The sequence below is a fragment of the Colletotrichum chrysophilum genome, assembly GCF_026319265.1.
Source record: "Colletotrichum chrysophilum strain AFK26 chromosome Unknown scaffold_50, whole genome shotgun sequence".
NCBI classification, from domain to species: domain Eukaryota; kingdom Fungi; phylum Ascomycota; class Sordariomycetes; order Glomerellales; family Glomerellaceae; genus Colletotrichum; species Colletotrichum chrysophilum.
In genome coordinates this window covers 181,067-202,430 of record NW_026517337.1, presented here as the reverse complement: position 1 = coordinate 202,430, position 21,364 = coordinate 181,067, and the positions used below count along the sequence as shown (strand labels likewise).

The window sequence follows — 21,364 nt, the reverse complement described above, 5'->3', positions numbered from 1 at the left end:
ATAGAAGCATGCCGAGTAGGCAGTACAATGCTATGCGAAGAGAAGCCGTTGCAACTATAGGTTTTTATGCCGTATCTAAGAAATCTTAGGTTTCAAAGAATGATGGTTCTCTCTGATTTGTGAAGTCATATGAGAGGAAACGGACTTGTTACCATTGCGACCTCTTGCTTGCCTTGATTGCTCCTTCCTTGATCGCTCCTTCCTTGATCGCTCCTGCCTTGGCCGTTCCTGTCTTGATTTCCAAACACTTCACCCTAGGACCCACCCAAATATTCGGACGGCCTTTCAGTGCAATCGAGTATTTAATGCTCATTCTATCGCTTGCCAGCCGCATCTGCGTTCTTCCTTACTTCCACCACTGCAAGGCTCGCGCCAGGGCGAGAGTAATTCATCCTCGGTCTTGACGTGGCTCGTCGTCGCTTTCAACTTCGCCACTGATATTCCCGCCTGCCATTTTCGATATCGCTGCCCGCGCCAGTACACGGTCGCGCGCCTCCGTCGTCCTCTGAAACCATGTCTCCCAAGCGCAAGGAACCCATGGATGAGTAGTTCTCACTGTCAGAACTTCCTATCTTCGCCCTCCACTAATAGTGTGCAGGGCTGCAAGTCCAACCAACGCGCCTTCCAAACGCCAGAGAGATATGAAAGAGTATTTTCCCAAGCTCCTACATCAGTAACTACTGCTAATCATGGTATATAGAATCTTCAAGTCTCGCAACATCACATTCGTCATTGGCCCTGAAAAGGAGCAGTTCACCGCTCACGAGTCTTCCATCGCCGGTCTTTCCGAGCCGCTCCGTGTCCTATTCACTGGAAACATGAAAGAAGCCATCGAGGCTAAGGTCATCTGGGAAGACGTTGATCCGGCTGTGTTTGTCAGTTTGCTGGAGTTTGCATACACTGGCAGCCTTTCTACTTCAAATTCCAAACAGCAAGGAAACCGCGACGGGCTGAAATCTCCTGGCTTGAATAAAGAGTCATGTGCCGATAAGAGAGATGACAAGAGAGAGGACAAGGGAGATGACGAGAGCGACGACGACCAGAGAGACAACGACGAGAGAGACGACTACGAGAGTGACGACGAGAGTGAGGACGAAATTAACGACGAGAGTGACGACAAGAGTGACAATGAGAGTGGCGACGAGAGTGGCGACGTGAGTGACGACGATGAACAACACAGTCAGAACGGAGATCCGGGCAATCTCGGAACCGACCAGTCCGATGCTGAGAACGTAACCCTAATGAGCGAGATGAATGAATACTCTGCGAGGGGAAAGTTCTCGCAGAAGCACTTTCGGCTCAAGCAATTCCACCAGTTGAAAGATGACCCGTCAAGCTTGAATGATGACATCATTCCGTACAATGCCGAGGCCTATATAATGACCGCAAAGCTTTACATTCTGGCTGACAAGTACGACATTGCGGCACTCAGAGGCCTCTGTCTTTGCAGATTCACTTGCAGCTTGGCTCATATTGGCGGCCGGGAGATGACCATGGATATCCTGGCTGCTACTATTCGATACGTCTACGAACACACCATAAAGAAAGATCAGCTTCGAAAGTTGCTGTTGCGATTCCTGATCACGGATTTGCAGTGGGCACTTGGATGCAACGGGATAAGGAAGATGCTTGGCGATATTCCCGAGCTTGCTTCTCAGCTGGTACTCCTGGTGCCTTCCTACTACTGGGAGGAGCTCCAATAGGGAAGGTAGGAAGGCCACCTACTACCAGCACGCAAGCGAACATGACCTCCTAGACAGACAATACAGACCATGAAAAAGCAGATAATCATTGTGTCAGCCCCTAGTTTTGAGAAGAAGAATGAGACTATCCTAGGAATCAGAGTAATTTCCTTGATGCTCACCTCTACTCGGTGTGGTTGTTGGCCTGAGATGGTTCAGGTGATCATATCGTCGTCTTCCTCATTCGGCTTTCTCATCCGCCGTCGTCACCCGTCGTCATCATTTGTCTTCGTATTTGTCGCTGCTATCGCTAATTTCCTGCGTCACTATACACCTGTGACCTGAATGGCAAACCCTTTCCCAGCAGTCAGACAAAGTTCTTCTGAACTTCTTTGGGTTCCACGCAAAGAAAGATTATTGTAATCTGCTTCTTAATTACTCTCGTGCTTAAAAAGTGGCAGTCCTTGGAGGTGAAGAATTGCCAATCATCATTGTCAATGTTTTCGTGAGAATTGCCAACCATCGCAACCTAGGTTATCCGGACACGGAGCGGACGTAAAGCAGACGTGGTCATCAAATGCCACATATTTAGGAGGTTTAAAAAGCGATCTGTCAGGTTTAGATGGGGATGCAACGTGGGATTGCAGTCTTTTTGTGTTAGAAGGATGTTAAAAGAGATTCTAGAGCTTGCTTCCCGATCATGAAAGACACCGTGGAATGTGAGACTGAAGGGAATAGTTAACGGTAATTAATGGTCAGAAGGTATTGGAAAGTAACAATCTTGGATGTTGAATCGGAAGTTGAACGCAAAGCAATACCAAGCCTCGACTGGATGACCATCGAGCCAGAGCTTCGGGACAGCCCTGTGCCCGAAACTCCGTAAACGACCGTTAAGTTGACCGGCAAAATGTATTCTCCACCTTCGGAGAACGACAAAAGAGGCAGTATCTTCATTCCAGATGCAGTCTTCTTCATGCAGTTGCGGGGTCGAAATGCTTGTGCTCGGTGAATTCAGAAAGTGTTGCGAGCACTTTGTGTGGAATGGCGCGACTGCAATGATGTAGTTGGCTGAGCCGCAGCTGACAGTGCAAACATGCATGCCAATGTAACATGAGATCTCGAAGATGATAGGGCGATAAGACGGAGATGTGGACGTTTAGGATTTGGATCCCAGCAGCGTTTCCACCCGCGGATATTTTGCCAACTCCAGGTGGAGTGAATGAGTGCGAACGCTAGTGTTGGTTCGCAGCGTTCCTCGTTCTGTCTTGTTTCCCCTCACGCTTTCACATCTTCTCCCAGTACCCATCAACATCTCGCCACGCTTTCTTCCTCTGGACTTCATGTGCTCATAGCAGCTCTCAACTACCAGCTCCCCTCAATCAAACATGGCAGAGCAGCGCGCTGCCACGAAGTCTCCCGTGGGATCACCTCCCAAGTCACCTGAGGCTGCGACGCCGGGTGCCGCATCACCCGGTCCCGATCAAGCCCCCGATCAAGCTCCCGAGGCGACGATTGAGGCAAACGATGCGCCGGCTGATGAGGGAGATGGATATTCCACAGCTTCTGACACCAGCTCTAATGCCACGGCTTCGTTATCGTCTTCTGTTCGGGACTTCAATTTTGAGAACAAGCGACGCTACCACAAATACAAGGAAGGGCGATATGCCTTTCCTAACGATGACGCGGAACAAGAGCGAGAAGATATGAAGCACAGCATGGTAGTAACACTATGCGGGGGAGCATTGCATAGCGCACCCCTCCAGAACCCGCAGAAGATCCTGGATATCGGTACCGGAACTGGGATCTGGGCTATTGACAGTGCGTTGTTCACATTGATGCTTGCCTCACCGTCGAACATCCAGAACTAATCTCTCTTGCTTTAGTGGGTGATGAATACCCTGAAGCTCAAGTCACGGGTATTGATTTGAGCCCAATCCAACCTGCATACGTACCGCCGAACGTTGCATTTATCGTAGACGATGCCGAGTCGGAATGGCTCTACGCAGATGACTCAATTGATTACATTCATGTTCGAAACATGGGCGCGGCGATCAAAAATTGGGAAAAGCTGTTGGCGCAGGCGTATAGGTACTTGTCTTTTTGTTATGTGTCGTGTGCCGTCTGTCCTCGGTGCTAACTACAATAGGGTGCTTAAACCGGGTGGGTGGATCGAACTGCAAGAGATGAAGTGGAACTTCAACTGCGACGATGGCACGATGGGACCCGATTACGCACTCACTAAGATGATGAAGTTGGTCTGGGAAGGCCTCGGAAAGTTTGGAATCGAGGCTGATGTAGCTGATACTAATCCTCAGCGCTTGAAGGATGCTGGATTCGTTCATCAAGTCCACGATGCCGTGAAAGTGCCAGTGGGAGAGTGGCCCAAGAGAAAGGATCTGAGCAAGATTGGAGCCTACTGCAAAGCTGTTCTCTATGATGGCATCCATGCAGTCACGATCGGTCCCTTGACTAGAGGTCTGGGGTGGACTTCTGATGAAGTTGAGGTGTTCTTGGTTGACGTGCGCAAGGACTTGCTGAACAACTCGATTCACTCTTACGTGTACTATCATTCGCTTGCGGGCCAAAAGCCAAAAGAGGAGAAAGCATGAGACAGAAAGTCCGCGAAGCTTATGGAAACACTCGGTCGCTAGCGATGCTGAATAGTCTCAAGGGCTTTTAACATCTAAAGATAATTCTATTAGCTCCGCAATGTCGGCACTCAATGTAGCATTCTGAAGCCACAGCTCATCAGATTTACTGTTATTGGTAGTCTAGACACGGCCAAGCTCACTGTTCATGCTGCCTGACTCAACAAAACTTCGGGCATTTGCAAGGATGTCTTTGACAAGATTCCTGAAAATGTGGCTCAAAATGGGATCACGACGCAAGGTGACATGTTCGTCCGAGTGGTCGAAATCGGTTACAATGGCGATAACTCGATTTCAGACTGGCAAGGCCCGAAGGATGACGGGGCTTTTAACCCACCTGCTTCTTTGATGAAATTGGTCAAATACAACCACGGATAAAAGGGCCCCTAGGACAGAACGCATTTTGCACATTGACGCCCGGATAGAACCCAGAAGCTTCGCAAGTTACGCGTTGAAAATGAGGGTATAAGATCTTGACCTAATTACCACTTGGGCTATGTACTCGATGAATGAAAAGAAAACTGCCTTAACGTTTCTTTTCCGCAGGGTCTGACTCGGTCGGATCTGTCGCTTTAGGATCTGTTGGTGTCGTATCGTCCGGGTCCTGTGTCGTCGGTGTCGGCGATCCCCCACGACCAGCGTCACAGCCTTGCTGGTCCTTCAGAGCGCCATAGAAGCTCTCCCTATACGCTGCGTCCATCTGCGCCTGAAAGTTGGCGTCGGTGAAGGGAACCTGCGTCTTCTCGTACTTGACATCCTGCAGTGCCTTTGCCGCCGCGTCCGGGAGCGAGTCCCACCCGACGAGCGTACGCTCGAAGACCTTGTCGCCGTCGGCGCCTGTAAAAGGCGCTATCGCGGTGTCGTGGATCTGAATTTTAGGGTGTGTCGGCATGTCTACGCCTACAGTCGTCGACTTGAAGGAGAAGTCGCCCGCATTCGCCGTGCCCCAGGTGAGATGGTCGGTCGTGAAGGAAATACCCACAGGCCAGACGGCGGTGACATCGTCGTCGACGCAGCCCCAGCGGTTAATCCAGACGACAGCGCTAGCCCAGTAGTGCCGGTGGCCGTTATCATTACCCTTGGCCCAGCGGACTTTAGGCATGTAGTAGCTGTACATAATACCAGTGCGACCTTGGCTCGAGCCGCGGCGGGCGTAAACTTGAGCATTTCCCCCTTTATCACAGCCACTTCGGCCGCCATTCGTGGGTTTCAAACCGCCTCTAGAGTGATGATGTGAGCATATTTGGGGTATATAATGGGTAGGGAAGGGTATCATTGCTTACCCGAGGTTTCCGCTGGCATCTGTGGCCGGGTATGGATCGCAACCTCCCGCCACGTACAGGAAGGGGCTAAACCGGAGTTCAAGCTGACCATCTACACCTGGCGAAGCATTCTGGGTAAGCGCAACAACTTTGTCATGGTCGATCCAATTGTGTCCACCCGAGTCGTCTTGGCCGCGTGGGAGTACCGATGACGCTACGGTGTTGAAGAGAAGACAGCCCAGTAAGGGCCAAACGGCGACAACTACCATCTTGCCTTCTGAGTGAGTGTATGTAACGAGTGTAAATGAGTGGCTAGGCTGTTGCGCAAATGCAAACAAACCCCAGGAAAACGAATGTTAAAGGTGACCATCACGATGTATGTGGCATGAGCAGACCTTCACTCCGGCATACTTATGTTCCTCGTCCCGGGAAGATTCTCAGTAGTGGTTTAAAGCGACTGGAAGTATGCTGACTATTGCACACAGTCTCTTTGCTCACTGCATACGTTACATTAAAGAGAGTTTTCCCCCGTGGCTTCATTTAGCATCCCCCTTCATTACCTCAGGCCAAATGGGCGTTGAGTATACGAACGGTATGGCCGGACACAGAGTTATTTCCACACCTCGCTCCTTGTTATTTTCTTTGTGGTCTTAATGATATTGATCTGACTTGCCGGTAAGGCTGGCCTCTACGCTTCGTGTAAACTTTTACCTTCATATTACTGTGGGTAATAACACGGAACCCAGTGCCGAACTCTACCTTATGTAGCCGACGGGATGTCATACCGACGCATTAGCGTTTGCCTTCCCGCAACCCCTTATTGCTACGCCAGTCTACGCCCCTTAAACCAACTGCGTGTTCTCACAATTACGTTAGCGTAACTACCGTAGTTGTTGAGCGAGTTGAAGAAAAGCCGAGTTAACGCAATTAACGGCGGCAGCTCCCCTACCAGTCTGTACATATGTATTCGACCAGTCATAACTTCAGACGGACCTTGGGCGGTCCAATCAAGAATTTGCAGGCTAGATGATGTTCGCCCCGAGCTTACGGCTTAGTAAAGAGCATTCGAATATGAGTCAAAAGTCACTGTATTCGTCGTGTCCATCCCATTCGACCCGAACGCTTCGCACAAATTCAAGTTGGAGCGACTCACCAAATGAATGGTGGTCCATTAGCAAAGAGTTCCAGTAGAGTTTGCGGCCCGAAATAGCAACTCTCGCCGAGCCCCAGAGAACGACGCACAGCCCAGCTACCAATGGAGTTGCCGAAAGCTTATTAGTCAGGGGTCTTCCGCATCTAAATCAACAATGAGCAAATTACACTCATGCTCTTTATTGTCCTCGTACGGACGGACACTTTTGCAAGATCCGGTAGGGCTCTCATTACCGGTCAACATGTGCACTAGATTCCGATCGAAAATTTAAGTTGGATCGCAAGATGCCGAACACATGGCTTCACAGTCGGCGTCACCGTTTTGACCTCCTGAACTCGGCCTCAATTGAAATTACAATATGGAAAGATGCACGTCGCTTAATCACTTTGAAGAAAAGCTTTCTCACTGCGTTATATAGATGGGTAGATATTTCCTTGGTTCCCGCCTACTAGTTGCGCTAGGTGCTACGTCCTCTGCCACAAATGCAATACTCTGCGAGAACTTTGTGCAAAATAGCCCTTTGGGGCGCCTTCAGTCTCATCGCCGTCAAAGCACAAGGGACAAACGGACTTCTCGCCGGCGATGAGAACGACTGGTTGGCATTAAACAACGTCGACCCTTGGTATCTGCCCCCGGATATAGTCGACGGCGGTGACAAAGATGGCTCTGGTGCGCTCCCAACACCTGCGTAGATCCTCTTCAAAGTTACAAGCTGACCATGAAAATCTGCAGTTTTAATAATGAACGGCCGAGTGCGCTGCGGCGTCGTCCCTCTCGACAAGAGCGGCAACGTGTGGACGATCCCCGCCAACGGCGATTTCGACGCTGTCGGTTACATCCTGCCCCGAGGCGGCTACGACTCACGATCCGACAAGAGCCTAGCAGACTGCGTGCTTCGCGAGTCCAAGGAAGAGGGCGGCTTCATCATCGACGTCAACTCGCTTGTTCCCCTCGGGCTGAGCAAGGGGGAGACAGTGTACTGGTACAAAGGCACCGTCACCGAGAACGTCGACCCGACCGAACCGCGCGACCGCCCGCCAAAGTCCTTCGCTGCCGCGGAAGCGCGAACAGAACTGCAGAAGCCGGCCAAGAAGCCAACGAAGAAGTCGGACATGCGAATGGCGTTCAATAAGGCGGAGTCAGCATCCGAGTCTAACAGTTACCGTTCAACGTTCAAGGCGGGTGGCGGTGCCTCGGCCTACTCATTCAAAGAGGCCGGGGCGGCTATGGAGGTGTACAGCACAGAGTTCCAGAGTGGCAGCGCGCCGATTATTAAAGTGGAGGTTGACTCGTTCTTGAACAAACTTGTGGCAGAGAAGGCGGGCAATAGTCAGGACCAGACCAAAAACCGGCTGAGTCTCGCGCGTATGATGGGCTCGGTGTGGCTCAGGAAGGGCCTCGCGATCAAGCAGCTCAGTGCGGTAGAATTCATTGACGTAGTCGATGATCAAACCAAGGCTGCAATCACGGCAGTCCAAGGTGAACTGGAAGCCGTAGCCGAAGATTTCGAGGTTCAGTCGACGGATTCGGTGCACTGGGGACGTCTGGTGAGCACACCTCTTGGCGAAGCTGCGCAGAGCTTGGCTGCCGCGGCAGAAAAGTCCGTGTCGAAGATTTCTGTTACTAGTAGTCCCATTGGTATCGTCTTCGACTTAGTTTGAGTGGTTGTAGAGTAGTAAAAGGCTACATGGTTGGCGGGTTAGAAGGAAACAAATAAAGATGCCCCATTTCTCCGATTTTCTGCACCGTTCGTTTTGAAATGTCATGGATCGTCATATCAGGGGTTCATGGTACCAATATCGTAGATTCTCAGTAATGACAAATTGGTCGCGTTGAATAGACGAGATTTTTTGACAGGAACTGCAGGTATGAGTTTAGATAATATCTGTTCGCGGAGCCCGTTAGTTCAAATTTTACGTATGCTTCCAGGCCTCATATGCTACTTTTCAGCGTTTATTATCAAGGGACAAGGACGCAGAAATTAAGGACATTGTGATGCCCACTTTGTCTTCGGGCAACAGGCAGCCTGTACTCATTATGAGTGGTTCGGAAGTATTGAAAGGCGGATACATTTCATTTCTTCCCTCGAAGCTCAATCTAAAGCCAGCCACCAAGTTGATCAACACTTTCGTCGTATGTCTCAACGACGGTCAAAGCGTGATATCTTCTTGAGTCAGCTGATTTCTGTCAGTTTAACAGACTGTCACAGAGGCATTGTTGATTTGACTCAGGGTTATGGGTCGTCTATGAAAACACGCTGGATGTGCATAGTTACGTTGTCGCCACAGACGCTTTTGGAGGTGGCTACGTCATCCCAATGATTGATGCATTTGGGGACATGAAAAGAACGTATGGCTTTCGCTCTGTCGAAGTAGCCAGTGTAACGGACGTCTTTCTCGCTTCGTCGGGCATCAGAGGTGTGCAGCTGAAACCTACAGCAGCGAGAAAAAGCACAAGTCACTAAATTGCTTCCTCGAATACAGTTGCATCGGAGAATATCTCAAAGTTGATGCACACAAAAGGTTGGGCTTGACGGTCTATCTCATAGAATCCACTTGACCCTTCGGAGAGTAGCACAGGTGCTAACACATTCACCACAGGCTTCACAAAATACTTGAAGACCCCCATTAGCGGTCTATATGAGGGCAGGACTGCCATTTATAAGCAAAGGCACGAAATGTCTGAATATTTCAGTGGTGATGAAGGCTGTTCGTGGGTGAACTCTTTTTCTGAAATGAACTGAAAACGCCACAACAGCGGTAACTAATACAAGATTGAAGCAAGAATATGTCTCGAAACGGGGGCAAATAACGGCTAGAAAAAGTCTTAATTAGAGTGGAAGAGTGGGATAATCGCAAGCGTAGACATCAGAAACCAAAAGTACATTATGTTGCATTCAATCTTTAATTTACTTCTCGTCAGAAAGACCCGACTATGGTGGCAAGTCTACGGTACTTCTATTTGTACTTCGTGTTGATTCTCGGATCTGAAGGTAGGTGAGCTTTCTACGTAGACTAAGGTACGACCTGAGTGGGTGCTATAAGAAGGTACAATGGGTGGGCTCCTTGCGTGAAGGTGTGATATTTCATCATGACCCCGATCCGATGTAGCAGCGAATCTCACTCCTGCCTTGAGTGAAATTGTCAGCACTTCATTTAAATATCACATATTGGTCGTAGGCAGGTGGGCTTTCCTAAGAAGACTAAGGCCACACGCTTACACTTTCGAAGTTCATCTTGCATGGGAAGCACGACTCGGCTGATCCTCCTCCCTCTTCAACCATCAAGATCAGACTTGAGTCCCCTCACTCTTTCTTCATACCTTGCCGGATTTCTGACAAGGACTTTCAAGTTAATTGTTCTCCGACGTTAATTCGCTTGGAGAATCAGGGAGGTGCGACTCTCTCCCTCACATCCGACCCCACTTTATGGCGTCCGAGTGTCTCGGCCCGCTAAAGTCAATCCCAGCAACTGCCTACCTACCTTGATAATCTCACCTTCCACAACCTCCAACTGCTACGTCTGATCATCGCATCATCGGACGCGAACTTCTGAATCCATTTCTGAAAGAAGACGAGCACAAATTCAGACTGTGAAGCTGTGTTCATTCGTACTCTTCCGCCACCCAAAACGATGGCTGGCAGAACCATCGTCGACACAGAGACGTACGTCCCCCTCCCCCTTTCCGGACGGGCTTACCTTGTTGAGTCGAGTGCATGGATGCCAACTAACAACTGCCAGCATCTACACATCGCGGGTCTTCAATTTCATCGTGGGGCCAGAGAACACGACATTCCATGTCCATGAGAAGCTCTTTGCCCCTCACTCCAAGGGGCTGACGCGCATGCTCAACAGCGGCATGCGCGAATCGCAAGAGGGCGTCGTCATTCTGGACGATGTCGACAAGACCACTTTCACCAGCTTCCTGGACTACGCCACATACGGCAACTACATGTTTCAGAGGACGATCCCTTCGAAGAACACCCAGTCGACGTTGAGTGACGCTGATGTCACGCCAGAGAAACGGTGTGACTCTCTACGTGACCATCTCATTCATTACGATCATCGACGGGACATCATCGAGAGGAAGCCGTACTTGAAGTACATGGAGCTCTTTGTGAAGAGCGGGGACCAGCACGGGCTTTACGCCCCTCCTACGTACCTGTCTGAACCTGACGAGCTTGGTTTTGACGTCGATCTGGACTTGAAACTCTCCAACAAGGAATTTGGCGAAGTCTGTCAACACCATGTCAAGCTCTACGCCTTCGCCGATAAGTGGGATATCTCTGAACTCAGGCAGCTGTGTCTTCACAAGATTCACAACTGCCTAACCCGCGTCAAACTATGCGATAGCGGATACCACTTGCTTTTCGCCCTGATTGACGATGCTTACAAGAGCACCATGCCTGGAGATTTGCTCCGCAAGCTATTCACGCAGATGTGCGTCGCCGACATCAGCCTCATTCGAGGTATGTCTGGATTTCCTTGCCTGGTGTGCCGCCTTCCGGAAATAGGCCTAGACATGATTTTGGAGGAGCCCAAGTACTGGGAGGACAAGCCGAAGGCCTTAGCCGACGTCAACAGCAAATTTCCACCGCGACCATTAATTGGCGACCATGATCAGAAGGGAAGGTAGACATCTTGAAAGCAGGATCGTCACAAAAGCAAAACATACTTTCGGGCTTTCTTGCGGGCACTTAGACTTTGAATTAATTGGCAATTTTTATCATTTCGGGCGGGGCGGAGCAGGACTATTTCAGGAAACGGCGTTGGGGGAACTTTGCACATTACGCATGCGAATTATTTGATCTGCCGTCTACGGTAGCCAATTTGAGTGCGTACTGGAATCCTCTGGATCATCATATATCTCTCCCTATATGAAAGCTTTGGTATGCGATGTTCAATGACGAGATCACAGTGCGTCGTAGTCCCTTCGAGAGACGGTGACATTGGAGCACGTTGTACCTCCTCTTGTAGTGCTAGGCACCCGGAAGCACTCGTTCGGGCAGGGTGCGCTGGCATTGTATTGCCATGAAAAGAGAGGATCCGTCTCATTAGTAAGGATCTGCCCGATCATTGATGTTTGATATCCAGGGAGTTGCCGAGACTGCTGGAACACATCGTACTTCAAAAGCTGTTAGCAAACGTTGATGAAAGGAAGTCCTGATCCACCTACGCTACTCAAGGTCATTACACCCCAGCCAACGTTGTAGTTATGCTGGATAGTAGTGCCGTAAACGTACTCTGTGAGTATCTCATCAGCTTTCGACTTCACCAGAATAATGTCGTGCGTCCTAGCTGACCTTTGAATCCTGCCCAACGAATGGCACTTGCGCACTGATTCCAATGAGTCAATGCTACTTCCCGAGGCTTTCAAATACGTACCATAGGACACGATTCGGCGTTGGTGTAGATGGAGAGGTCTCCCCATGCGGCGTAGATCTCACTGAGAAGCAGTCAGCAGTCAAGTTTGGCAAAGCCTTGTAGTAGGACTGGAGCTAACGTTGGCGTCATCCCCTGCTCTGTGAACTTGGCCGTGCAAGCATTGATCGCTGAAATTTCTCCATGAACTGAATTCAAGTTAGATTGGAGACACGTCCGTTGATCAATACAACGTACTGGTTGGATCTCCCGTGCGGAAGTTCGCGCCCTCGCAGACAACTTCATCACTGGTGTGATTGACAATGATCGAGCCAAAGGCGGCGAAGGGGCAACTAGACACCCTCGGTCAATCGCAATCCATAAGATAGTCATGTACTTCGGGAGGCGCTTACGGTCCACTTTGGCGGTAGAGAGCTTCATTCGTCTGGTGGTAATGTTAGAACGTCGCAATCGAAACCTCAAGATTCATCGTTTAATTACCTTTCTCATGTACTCAACTCGCTTCGCGGCTGGAACAGAGTTGACGGTCAAACCCGACATGTCCTGATCATCGTTTGGAATCACAAAGTGCGCCGAGCAAACGCTCAGCGCTCCCAGAGTGGCCAACACGATTGATTTCAACATGGTAATTGCGCAAAGATCAGAGGAGTCAAATCACATTTCGAAGACTCGCTTAACACAGGACAGTTGCCGATATTTATGTACTGCGATGCAGCTCAAGATGCGGCTTTGCCAAATCCTCCAAGAGATAAGAACGTCTGGGATGATGGCTGGGGCCCACGTGCCGAACCCAACCACCCGGAACTCATGGTACCACCATGCTTGTCAAATGAAGCTATCACCATGCACGACCCCGCAAAGACCCGCACATGCGAGGGGGTATGTCGTTAGCGCAGCTTCTCTTATCATTTCCCACGTTGCGGTGACAGCTTGGCCGCGGATGATTGCTACAGTACTGCGGGGGAATTCCCGAGAGCGGAGGATGGCCGCGCGATAAGATAACGGCGCACTTCACCGTTGTCGGTTAAGCTGGAGGTGGTGATGACATCTATGATTATCACAAGCTCAATAGAACCTAAGCTCAAGCGTCATGTCTGTCAACATCTGCGAGCTTTGCTTCTAAATCGTCCAAGCCCAACTCAAATAGCCACCGCATACGATCCACGGCGGGCTTTTCCACATCCACCGCGTTCGTCGACTTCTGCCTCTCGGCTTCGGGAGATCTCTTCAAATTTGTTGCTCGCGTCATTTGGAGCACCTTGTCAATCTTGGCCTGCCGCCAGGATTGCCAAGCACCAAGCGCGAGAGGCCGTTCTTCCACGGTCCAGCTTCTAGACAAGACCTTTGCCAGGGAGTAGACGTCTTCCAAAGCCTGGTTCACACCTTGTCCCGACGATGCCGGCATCGCATGAGCAGCGTCCCCGACGATGATGACATTTCCCGACGGTGAAGCCCAACTAGGCAGCCTGGGCATCGTGTAGAATGGCCAGCTCAACAAGCCTTCTGGACATTTGCACAGCTGATCAATGATTCGTCTTGCCGTGTCATGCCACTGATCATAGTCCTTTCGCATCAAGGAAGCCAAGGAATCAGGGCTGGCGGCCAGATCTTGCCAACCCTCACGGCCTTGTTCGGGATGCGGGAATTGCGTTCCTACCATGAGCGTTCTGCCGTCCGATTCTTCAGGAACCATGAAAAGACCGCCCGGCTTGCCTTGAATTGTGCAGCTAGAAGCGAAAAACTCCTTGTCGGGCCATTTAACAGAGTTGGTAGGGATGTGCCCGTACACACAAAAGACACCCGTGTAAACAGGAACGAGGTCCGTTAGATAGCGCCTCAGCGTGGAGTGAATACCATCCGATCCGACAACAACAGCAGCTTTCTCCGCCTTGCCGCCAGCCAGAAACGTGACGCCTTCCGGGGAATCGCTAATGATCTTCTCGAACTTGGCATCAAAGTAGATCGGGACTCCACGCTCGGCCAGCATTTGCTTCATCTCTTGCAGAAGGGCGAGACGGTACAGACGATAGGCAGGATATCCGTACACTTCCTTGGAGGCTAGCTTCATCGTATCCACAGTCTTATCTTCGCTGTTTTTGGTGATGCTGTCTTCGAAAAGGAAGCTTTTCGGCTTGATTCGGCTCAAGACGCCGAGGTCGTCGAGGATGCGGCATCCGTTGGGTGTCAAAACCACACCGCTGGTGAGGATATCCGCATCTGCGCTTCTTCCTTCGTAGATCCGGCACGGAATCGACTTTTGGTGGAGGGCCAAGGCAAGAGCAGTACCCTGAGATACCTGTTAGCTCACTTACAGTAGCACACTCGATAGTGCCATGTGAGAGGGGACCCACGCCAAGGCCTGCGCCAATGATGGCTACGCCGTCCTTCTTGATGGTGTCCATTGATGATGAGACTGAGCTGTTTGTCTGTGATGAGTTGGAAGGTTTGGTGACGGGATTCCCCGCGAATGATCCGTACTTATATCAAGTTACCACTGCCTATCAGACGGCGATTGATGAGATGAAACCGCCGCGTCCGAAAAGCATGGCCTTGACGGGAATTCGGGCGATGGAACTTACCGTCTGACCATTGAATTTGAAGGAATCCGGAATGCCGTACATCGTAAATGAGGGCCTGCGTAGACAAGCAGTTGAACTGCACGAATGACGAAACATTGGCGTACTTTTCCACGAATGAGACAGCCATACTTCCATGTCATTGAACACCGTGTCCGTGCTCAGAAGAAGGTTAAACCAGACGGCTCTTCGCGCTTTGTGATATTCACCATGTTCTTCGACTTCGTCCGATGTACAGTGTCGAGAATGACCACATCTTGTAATTTGACGGCCATCATTCAGTAGCCGACCGGACTAAATCGTTGCCAAGGCCTCGAGGAACATTTAAACAAAGCTGGACTATCAGCCTTAGGCTATATGGTCGGAGTGTATGCCCAACTCCGACGGCTGCGGAGTTTACGTAGATATCCGAACGATGAGAACGACTGCACGGCATACACAACTGCTCTCTGTGTGGCGCATTTATACCGACAGGAGATTTTGGGATGCTAAAGCCTAAGCAGTCCGGTTTGAGTCAGAATTAGACATATAAGTGCATTCAACAGCAATAAATGCCAGAGTCACCCCTACAGTCTTTGCTTTATCCCCGGGTGTTCAATAATCAGCGACAGGACAGAAATCGTCAAGAGAAGCTATCTCCTTTCTTCATGACTAGCCATTGCATACTGCGTGCGAGCCGCGGGATGAGGCTTTCATTGAAGTCTATAGCAAGTTGTGCACGAAATACCTTTGCATTCCAGAAGTCACGTTCAGTCGCCATTCCCAGGTTTCCATGATCACGGTTTGTACACCCAGCCGTCACCACACTAACGCAAGCTTCTTCATTTGCCGGTATGGTCATTTTCAATCAAACTATGATCATTCCCTCTGTCCTGTGAAGCAAGAAATCCGGCAGATGGGTACCGTAATGTGGGTTACAAGACTTGAGGGTAGAAGTAGGCTAAGGTACACTGTTGTGGAAACAAAGTCTTAGTATTGCCTAACATTGGACAACTTGTAACAAGACTGTTGTTATGATCTCGGATTAAAGTCATTAGCATCTTTTTCATATTACTGCTGTGTTTGAATTAACTTGTGTCATCTCATCGCAGATTCCATTGATAGAACGATGGCTTTTCACAAGCCTCTGCTCGTCCATGCTTGTCAAGGTTCATCTAAACTAGTGCAACGTCATCTCACTAAATGTAAGTATGAGCAATAATACTCCAGCTTCCAGTTATGCGAGAACCAAGCCTCGACCGAAGTTATGCTCATGTCTTTTTTTGAGCCGCAAGTCGCCACAAATCGTCACCTAGAGCTGAGCAACTTGCGTCAGCTCTTCAACACGGTGCGTCTATGGGCTTTTGCTAAGTCGTTTAGGGTTTACGTATTCGCAAAACTGAAGCTGTGACTAGTTCGCCTCATTCTCAGGTCGACACCTGATTTGTCGAATATCGTTGGAGTTTCTCGTTGAGTCATTTGTGAGAGAGTACAGGACGTGCGTTCAGGCGATAACTAGGCTGCGTAGCTGTGCTCGTGAGGATTTCCCCAATGCTGGAGTTTTAGTGGAGTAACCCAAATAGTGGGTAAGGGTTCCAGTTCTGCAGGGTCTCGACTGCGCGATCATAGCGACCCTCTACTACCCTCTCTTTTCTCCAGTGGTTCGGCCGAATTGATGAAGAACGCCATCGTACGGAAGGCGAATCGTTGCGGGGGGTAACTAATCTTATAAACCCCGCCAGATTTCTTTTGTGTATCATGACGTCGGCCTCGCAATTCAAGAAAGTCCGTTTCGTATTTGTTTCGTACTCGGCATGGATCTCGTGATGGCCCCGGATGCTTCCAGGATGCGAGACCGAGGTGCATATGAAGATACAACTACCGGGCCAAGTCCCGCCATTCACCTTTATCATCCCAACCCCGCCCGCGTCGTGCCCTCCGCCTGCAAACACACAAGCATCTGCGTAACCGAACCCAAAGTCGCAACGCGCGCGAGCCCTTCACGATGGCCGAAGTTCAGAATAATCCCGCAACGACCACCGAGACGACGGCGACGACCACGGGCGCGCCCGCGGACGAGTCGCAGATCATTCAAGAGGCGCCTCTGTTGTCCAAGGTCAGGTATGGCGCGACGGCTTTCGCGATCCAGAACTTCGTGGTCAAGCCTGCGCTGTTCCTCCGCGACGTCAAAGCACGCATCATCCCGTCTGAGCATCGCCCCGACTTCGTGAAGACGTACGAGTGCCGACCGTATCTTCCTGTCAGGTATGCATGCAGCCAGCAGCTAAAACAAATCCTTTCGTCTGTAAGAGACCTGCAGCTGACAGATGTTCCAGAATGTTCTTCCCCAAGTGCTTTGACAAGACCTCCAAGGATAAGCTGCCTGTTCTCTTCACTATTCACGGAGGTGGTTTCGTGCTCGGAACTCCCGACGACAACGATGACTGGAACGCGGCGTACGCTACTCAGCATCACTCCATGGTGATCGGACTCAACTATGCCAAGGCCCCTGGCAACCCGTTCCCAGGTCCGATTCATGACTGCGAAGAGCTCTTCCTCGCCTCTTTGAACGATGAGTCCCTGCCCATAGATAAGACCAGAGTCGCTCTGGCGGGTTGGTCTGCAGGTGGAAATCTCTGTCTTGCGGTCTCGCAGCTGGCTTCCGTGAAGAAGCACTTGTCCGCTATTGTTCCACTGTATCCCTGCACGGATCTCTCCCTCGAGGCGGAAGAGAAGGCCAAGTCGCGACGATACAAGCCTGATCTGGGCGGTTTCCGCGCCAAGGAGAAGGACTTCCTACTTAGCATCGCCCCTGTGTTCGACTGGTCTTACAAGGTCCCGGGCGAAAGCGCTCGCAACCCGCTTTTGAGCCCTGCATATGCGCCAAAGGATGCTTTCCCAAAGCAAGTCTTCATGATCGGCTGCGAACTCGATCTGCTTGCCCACGAAGGTCAGCGACTCATTCACAGCCTGGCTGGGCGCCCGGCCCCTCCCGCTGTTGTGGGCAAGGAAGAGACCGTGGAGAAGGGCGAGCTCATCCTAGACGACGAGAGGTTCCACTTTGAGGTTTCGAACCCGGATGGAAGTCGATACAGGTGGTTGCTCGTGCCCGACACCGTTCACGGATTTGACCAGCATCTGGATGGCATCGTCCGTGACCCCGTTTTGCTTGAAGACGCCGAGATCAAGACGCAAAAGACAATCAAGATGATTGGAGAGTGGGTCCTCAAGGCACCTGCAACGACGGCCTCGTCTTGAGACCACTTACCCATGAAGCCAAGAATCTGCCCGAGCAACTGCGCGACCCCACCGCACACGTAATAAGGGACTGCTTTCCAAGTATACCAAGAAAATATCCAGCAGTGGACGACGTTTTTATAGTATACCATTTTTTTCCTGTTTCTTCCAGATTCTTGTATTCAGTTTTCGTGGCTCTCTGCTCAAACGGAAGTCATCATGTACGTACGTAGCTCATTGTTTATATGACATCACTCAGGCGCATACTTTTGATCTTCGGTCGATGTCGTTAGGGCTTTGGGAATCGATCTAGTAAATCTTTCCAGTGCAACGAGGCTGTTACCTTACAACGCCCCCGCCCTGGGTTCGAGGAACCAGTCACACGGGAGTATCGAAGAAAAGCCGTCAGAAACATGTCTAATTCTATTCCATCTACAAACTAATTTGGAAGTACCGTCCCGGCTGGCGGGATGTTCAGGTTGATCAGGTAGTCGTCAACCGCTCTAGATGCATCGCCCTTGTTGAGGTAGCTAGTATGCCCGGACCCCTCCCTCAATATCAAGGTCGCATTCTGGAACTCCTCCGTCATTCCCACGGCATACACCAGACTTGTGGCGGGGTCGAAGCGAGAGTGTACGAGAAGAATAGGGTTCTGTGTCGCCTTGACACTCAAAGCCGTTCGAGGGTTGGTGATCTTCACAGGATACCCAGTGCAATCAATGACTCGATGCCAGAATTCACCCATACCAGGCGTAACGGTGAAGGCCCTCGTCATATCAGCAACTCGTTGCACTTCGATATGACTCTCAGCTGCGAAGAAGTGACCATCCTGGCATTGAACATTAGTAATGGACAACGAGCGGCTGTCTGTAAAAATGTCTCCTGACAAGAGCCCCGGGCTGAAGAAAGAGCCATTTCCAGTGGCTCCGAGTTTGAGCTGTTCCGCAAAGGTTTTGCGCTCTGAGGGGAATTCTAGGGTAGATCGAGCGGCGCCTATCACGTTGTTGGCCGTAGCGAGGGGAAGACACCTGGTCTTGGCTGTCCCGTCGCACTCTGCGGCCTTTAGGTTTCCAGCGTTGGCGACTTCAAGGATCTTATTCCAAGTCTGTCTGATATCTTGGCCCCCCTCCCCACAGTTAGTGGCGTTGGCTTCACAGAACCTGAAGAAGTCCTGGATTGTCGCATCCAAGGAGGTTGCCTGCGTCATGATGTTGGACGCAAAGGCACCAGTGTGCTGAAGCATGCCGTCGAGAGCCATGGCTCTAATAGTGTCGGGGAATAGAGCGGCATATTGCGCCCCTAGCTGGGTTCCATATGATACGCCGAAGTAGTTCATTGGCTCGCCGCCAGCAGCTAAGTCCAGTCAGCATATCCTGTAAATGCAGCCGTTACACGACACGACTGACCAACTCTGACGGCTTCCATATCCTTCGCCACGAATATTGTGTCCATGTGATCGAACAGTGGCCCAGTCATAGCCCGGCATGATTCTCCGAGAGCCTTGTTGTAATCGAACAATTTCTGAAATCCTTCCGGCGTTGTCGCATCGAACTCGCTTGGCTGATTGGCCAGGTTTGTGTCGCATTTCTGCGGTGTACTTAAGCCAACACCTCGAGGATCCATTCCGATGATATCAAAGGACTCCCGCACTGCGTCGCTGATGTAAATCCTTTTTGTTGCCATTCCAAGAACCATGCTCGATGCGGCGCCACCCGGCCCTCCTGGATTCACGAAGAGATTGCCAACACGCTTCCCAGTGGCAGGTAATTTGACGATGCCCAACTGAACCTTGGGACTATCGGGCTGCACATTGTTGTGATCGAGTGGTACTGAAAAGTTGGTGCATTGAAGCTGCGATGTGGCATTGACTCCGCGGAACGGCCGTATATCAGTTGGGCAAGCGCTCCATGTAATCTGGGCTGGTATATCCTGTTGCACGGGACCAACTGGCTGCGGAATCATAGCCGCGATTCCAGCCGATACGCATGGGAGGAGACCCAGCAGTAGGCTGAGGATCAACAGGTAGTCCATCTTGACGGAAGACTGCCTCTGGAATGTCCGTGTTGTGACAGGAGTTCGTCCATGGGCTGCACAACATATCTGAATGGAACTGCTGCCATCAGCATACTTTTAAACGTCGAACCGCTGATCTGACCCATCGAATACCGTTTGTCAGGGGCATCTGCCACGCATCACGACACGGCGGCAACCCTGAGTCAAGGAAGCTTTTGAACTTTGATCAGGGCGACAAGCCACCAAATTCGCGTTTCCGCCCGGCAAAAATGTCTCGCGGACGTATCAGTCTTGGCCCTGAACAGGAACAGCTTTGGTGGGTGAGACGAAACGGCAAGGAGGGAAGGGGAATTAGAGTTTTTAAGCTTGGATTTTGGCATGATCCCACCAATCATCCCGCCGGTTGTGTGAGAAAGTGTAAGAAGCTAGCGGCAATTCAGGAACGGCGTTTCCAGGAGCCAACCTAGATGCCGCCGCGGTAACTCCCGTAGACTTGTCCGAAATTCCGATAGACGCGGGAGAGTCATCGTGTAATCGCGTTCACGAATGGGGCGGAACGCTCGCCTATGCGAATTAAGGTTTGCTACTGTATGATCGCTTACCTCCGAGCGATGAACTGTTGAACGGGAAATTTGAATAGTGGCTTCGGTATTAAGGCCCATCGCCGAGGAAAAGCATGATGCGATACACTACTGGCTAAGATCTAGCAGTCGCCGTATTCATATGTGATCCTAGCTCTGTGACTATCCTTGCCGTACCTGCAGGTAGTCCGACCTTGTGTCTCCTTGCTTCTCATTCTACAATGATTGAATCATTCCAACCAGTGGTGATACCCAGAAATGCAATGTCACAATCTGGTCGGGGCCCGAAAGACCTTCCGGCTCTACCAATGACATTCATGAGGCCGATTGCCCTAGCCATGCGATAACTATAGTCAAGTACTAGACCGAATACAGCGGTCACAAATAGCAACGTGGAGAAAGCCAACTCAGCCTGAGGATGCTACTGATTTGATTGTGGGCGCCCGCGAATGTCACGCATTGGAAATCAACGTAGCAATGCGGCGGCGACAGCTGCTCAGCAAATCTTCTCCTTTCATGAGAGGATAGGGGGGATGGAACAGCAGATCACCCGCATCGACAAGAAAAGTCCATCCTTTCAACCACTGAGCCCTTGCGATCTTGACAGGCCTATTTCTGCGATTACGGTCGGGGTGTTTTCCAAGACGCGGATGTACATCAACTGTCGAGCCTTGAAGTCTATTTTCTGTAGTGCTTCTCGTTGGCACGTTGTGTTGTGCGAGCCATTTCCTCCCTTCGATATCAATCTATAAATTGCTCTCCAAATCCATCAGTTACAAGAACTCAGCTAGAGCTGCCTACACATGTATGGAGAGGCACCTTCTCAGCTCAGATGGCAATGTCACTTTGAGC

At 50.7% G+C, this 21,364-nt stretch overlaps 8 protein-coding genes across 8 annotated transcripts; 5 read left to right on the top strand and 3 right to left on the bottom strand.

Moving 5' to 3' along the window:
* Nucleotides 1-513: 513 nt before the first annotated feature.
* COL26b_006672 (uncharacterized protein) lies at nt 514-1,703 on the top strand (the record flags this gene model as incomplete). The annotated part of the gene is made up of 2 exons (XM_053179484.1): nt 514-545; nt 701-1,703. The coding sequence occupies 2 exons, from the start codon at nt 514-516 to the stop codon at nt 1,701-1,703; spliced, it is 1,035 nt and encodes a 344-aa protein (XP_053036595.1).
* A 1,364-nt stretch (nt 1,704-3,067) lies between these two features.
* Nucleotides 3,068-4,291, top strand: COL26b_006671 (uncharacterized protein; the record flags this gene model as incomplete). Its single annotated transcript, XM_053179483.1, has 3 exons — nt 3,068-3,500; nt 3,566-3,770; nt 3,829-4,291. 3 exons carry the CDS (start codon nt 3,068-3,070, stop codon nt 4,289-4,291), a joined length of 1,101 nt encoding a protein of 366 aa, XP_053036594.1.
* A 565-nt stretch (nt 4,292-4,856) lies between these two features.
* COL26b_006670 (uncharacterized protein) lies at nt 4,857-5,632 on the bottom strand (the record flags this gene model as incomplete). The annotated part of the gene is made up of 2 exons (XM_053179482.1): nt 4,857-5,461; nt 5,614-5,632. 2 exons carry the CDS (start codon nt 5,630-5,632, stop codon nt 4,857-4,859), a joined length of 624 nt encoding a protein of 207 aa, XP_053036593.1.
* Nucleotides 5,633-7,227: 1,595 nt separating this feature from the next.
* Nucleotides 7,228-8,406, top strand: COL26b_006669 (uncharacterized protein; the record flags this gene model as incomplete). The annotated part of the gene is made up of 2 exons (XM_053179481.1): nt 7,228-7,414; nt 7,478-8,406. 2 exons carry the CDS (start codon nt 7,228-7,230, stop codon nt 8,404-8,406), a joined length of 1,116 nt encoding a protein of 371 aa, XP_053036592.1.
* Nucleotides 8,407-10,377: 1,971 nt separating this feature from the next.
* COL26b_006668 (uncharacterized protein) lies at nt 10,378-11,380 on the top strand (the record flags this gene model as incomplete). The annotated part of the gene is made up of 3 exons (XM_053179480.1): nt 10,378-10,409; nt 10,486-11,213; nt 11,259-11,380. 3 exons carry the CDS (start codon nt 10,378-10,380, stop codon nt 11,378-11,380), a joined length of 882 nt encoding a protein of 293 aa, XP_053036591.1.
* A 1,827-nt stretch (nt 11,381-13,207) lies between these two features.
* On the bottom strand, nt 13,208-14,747 carry COL26b_006667 (uncharacterized protein; the record flags this gene model as incomplete). The annotated part of the gene is given in 3 exon segments (XM_053179479.1): nt 13,208-14,422; nt 14,439-14,552; nt 14,706-14,747. 3 exon segments carry the CDS (start codon nt 14,745-14,747, stop codon nt 13,208-13,210), a joined length of 1,371 nt encoding a protein of 456 aa, XP_053036590.1.
* Nucleotides 14,748-16,686: 1,939 nt separating this feature from the next.
* COL26b_006666 (uncharacterized protein) lies at nt 16,687-17,939 on the top strand (the record flags this gene model as incomplete). The annotated part of the gene is made up of 2 exons (XM_053179478.1): nt 16,687-16,946; nt 17,018-17,939. The coding sequence occupies 2 exons, from the start codon at nt 16,687-16,689 to the stop codon at nt 17,937-17,939; spliced, it is 1,182 nt and encodes a 393-aa protein (XP_053036589.1).
* A 418-nt stretch (nt 17,940-18,357) lies between these two features.
* On the bottom strand, nt 18,358-19,949 carry COL26b_006665 (uncharacterized protein; the record flags this gene model as incomplete). Its single annotated transcript, XM_053179477.1, has 2 exons — nt 18,358-19,271; nt 19,325-19,949. The coding sequence occupies 2 exons, from the start codon at nt 19,947-19,949 to the stop codon at nt 18,358-18,360; spliced, it is 1,539 nt and encodes a 512-aa protein (XP_053036588.1).
* Between the last annotated feature and the right edge of the window lie 1,415 nt (nt 19,950-21,364).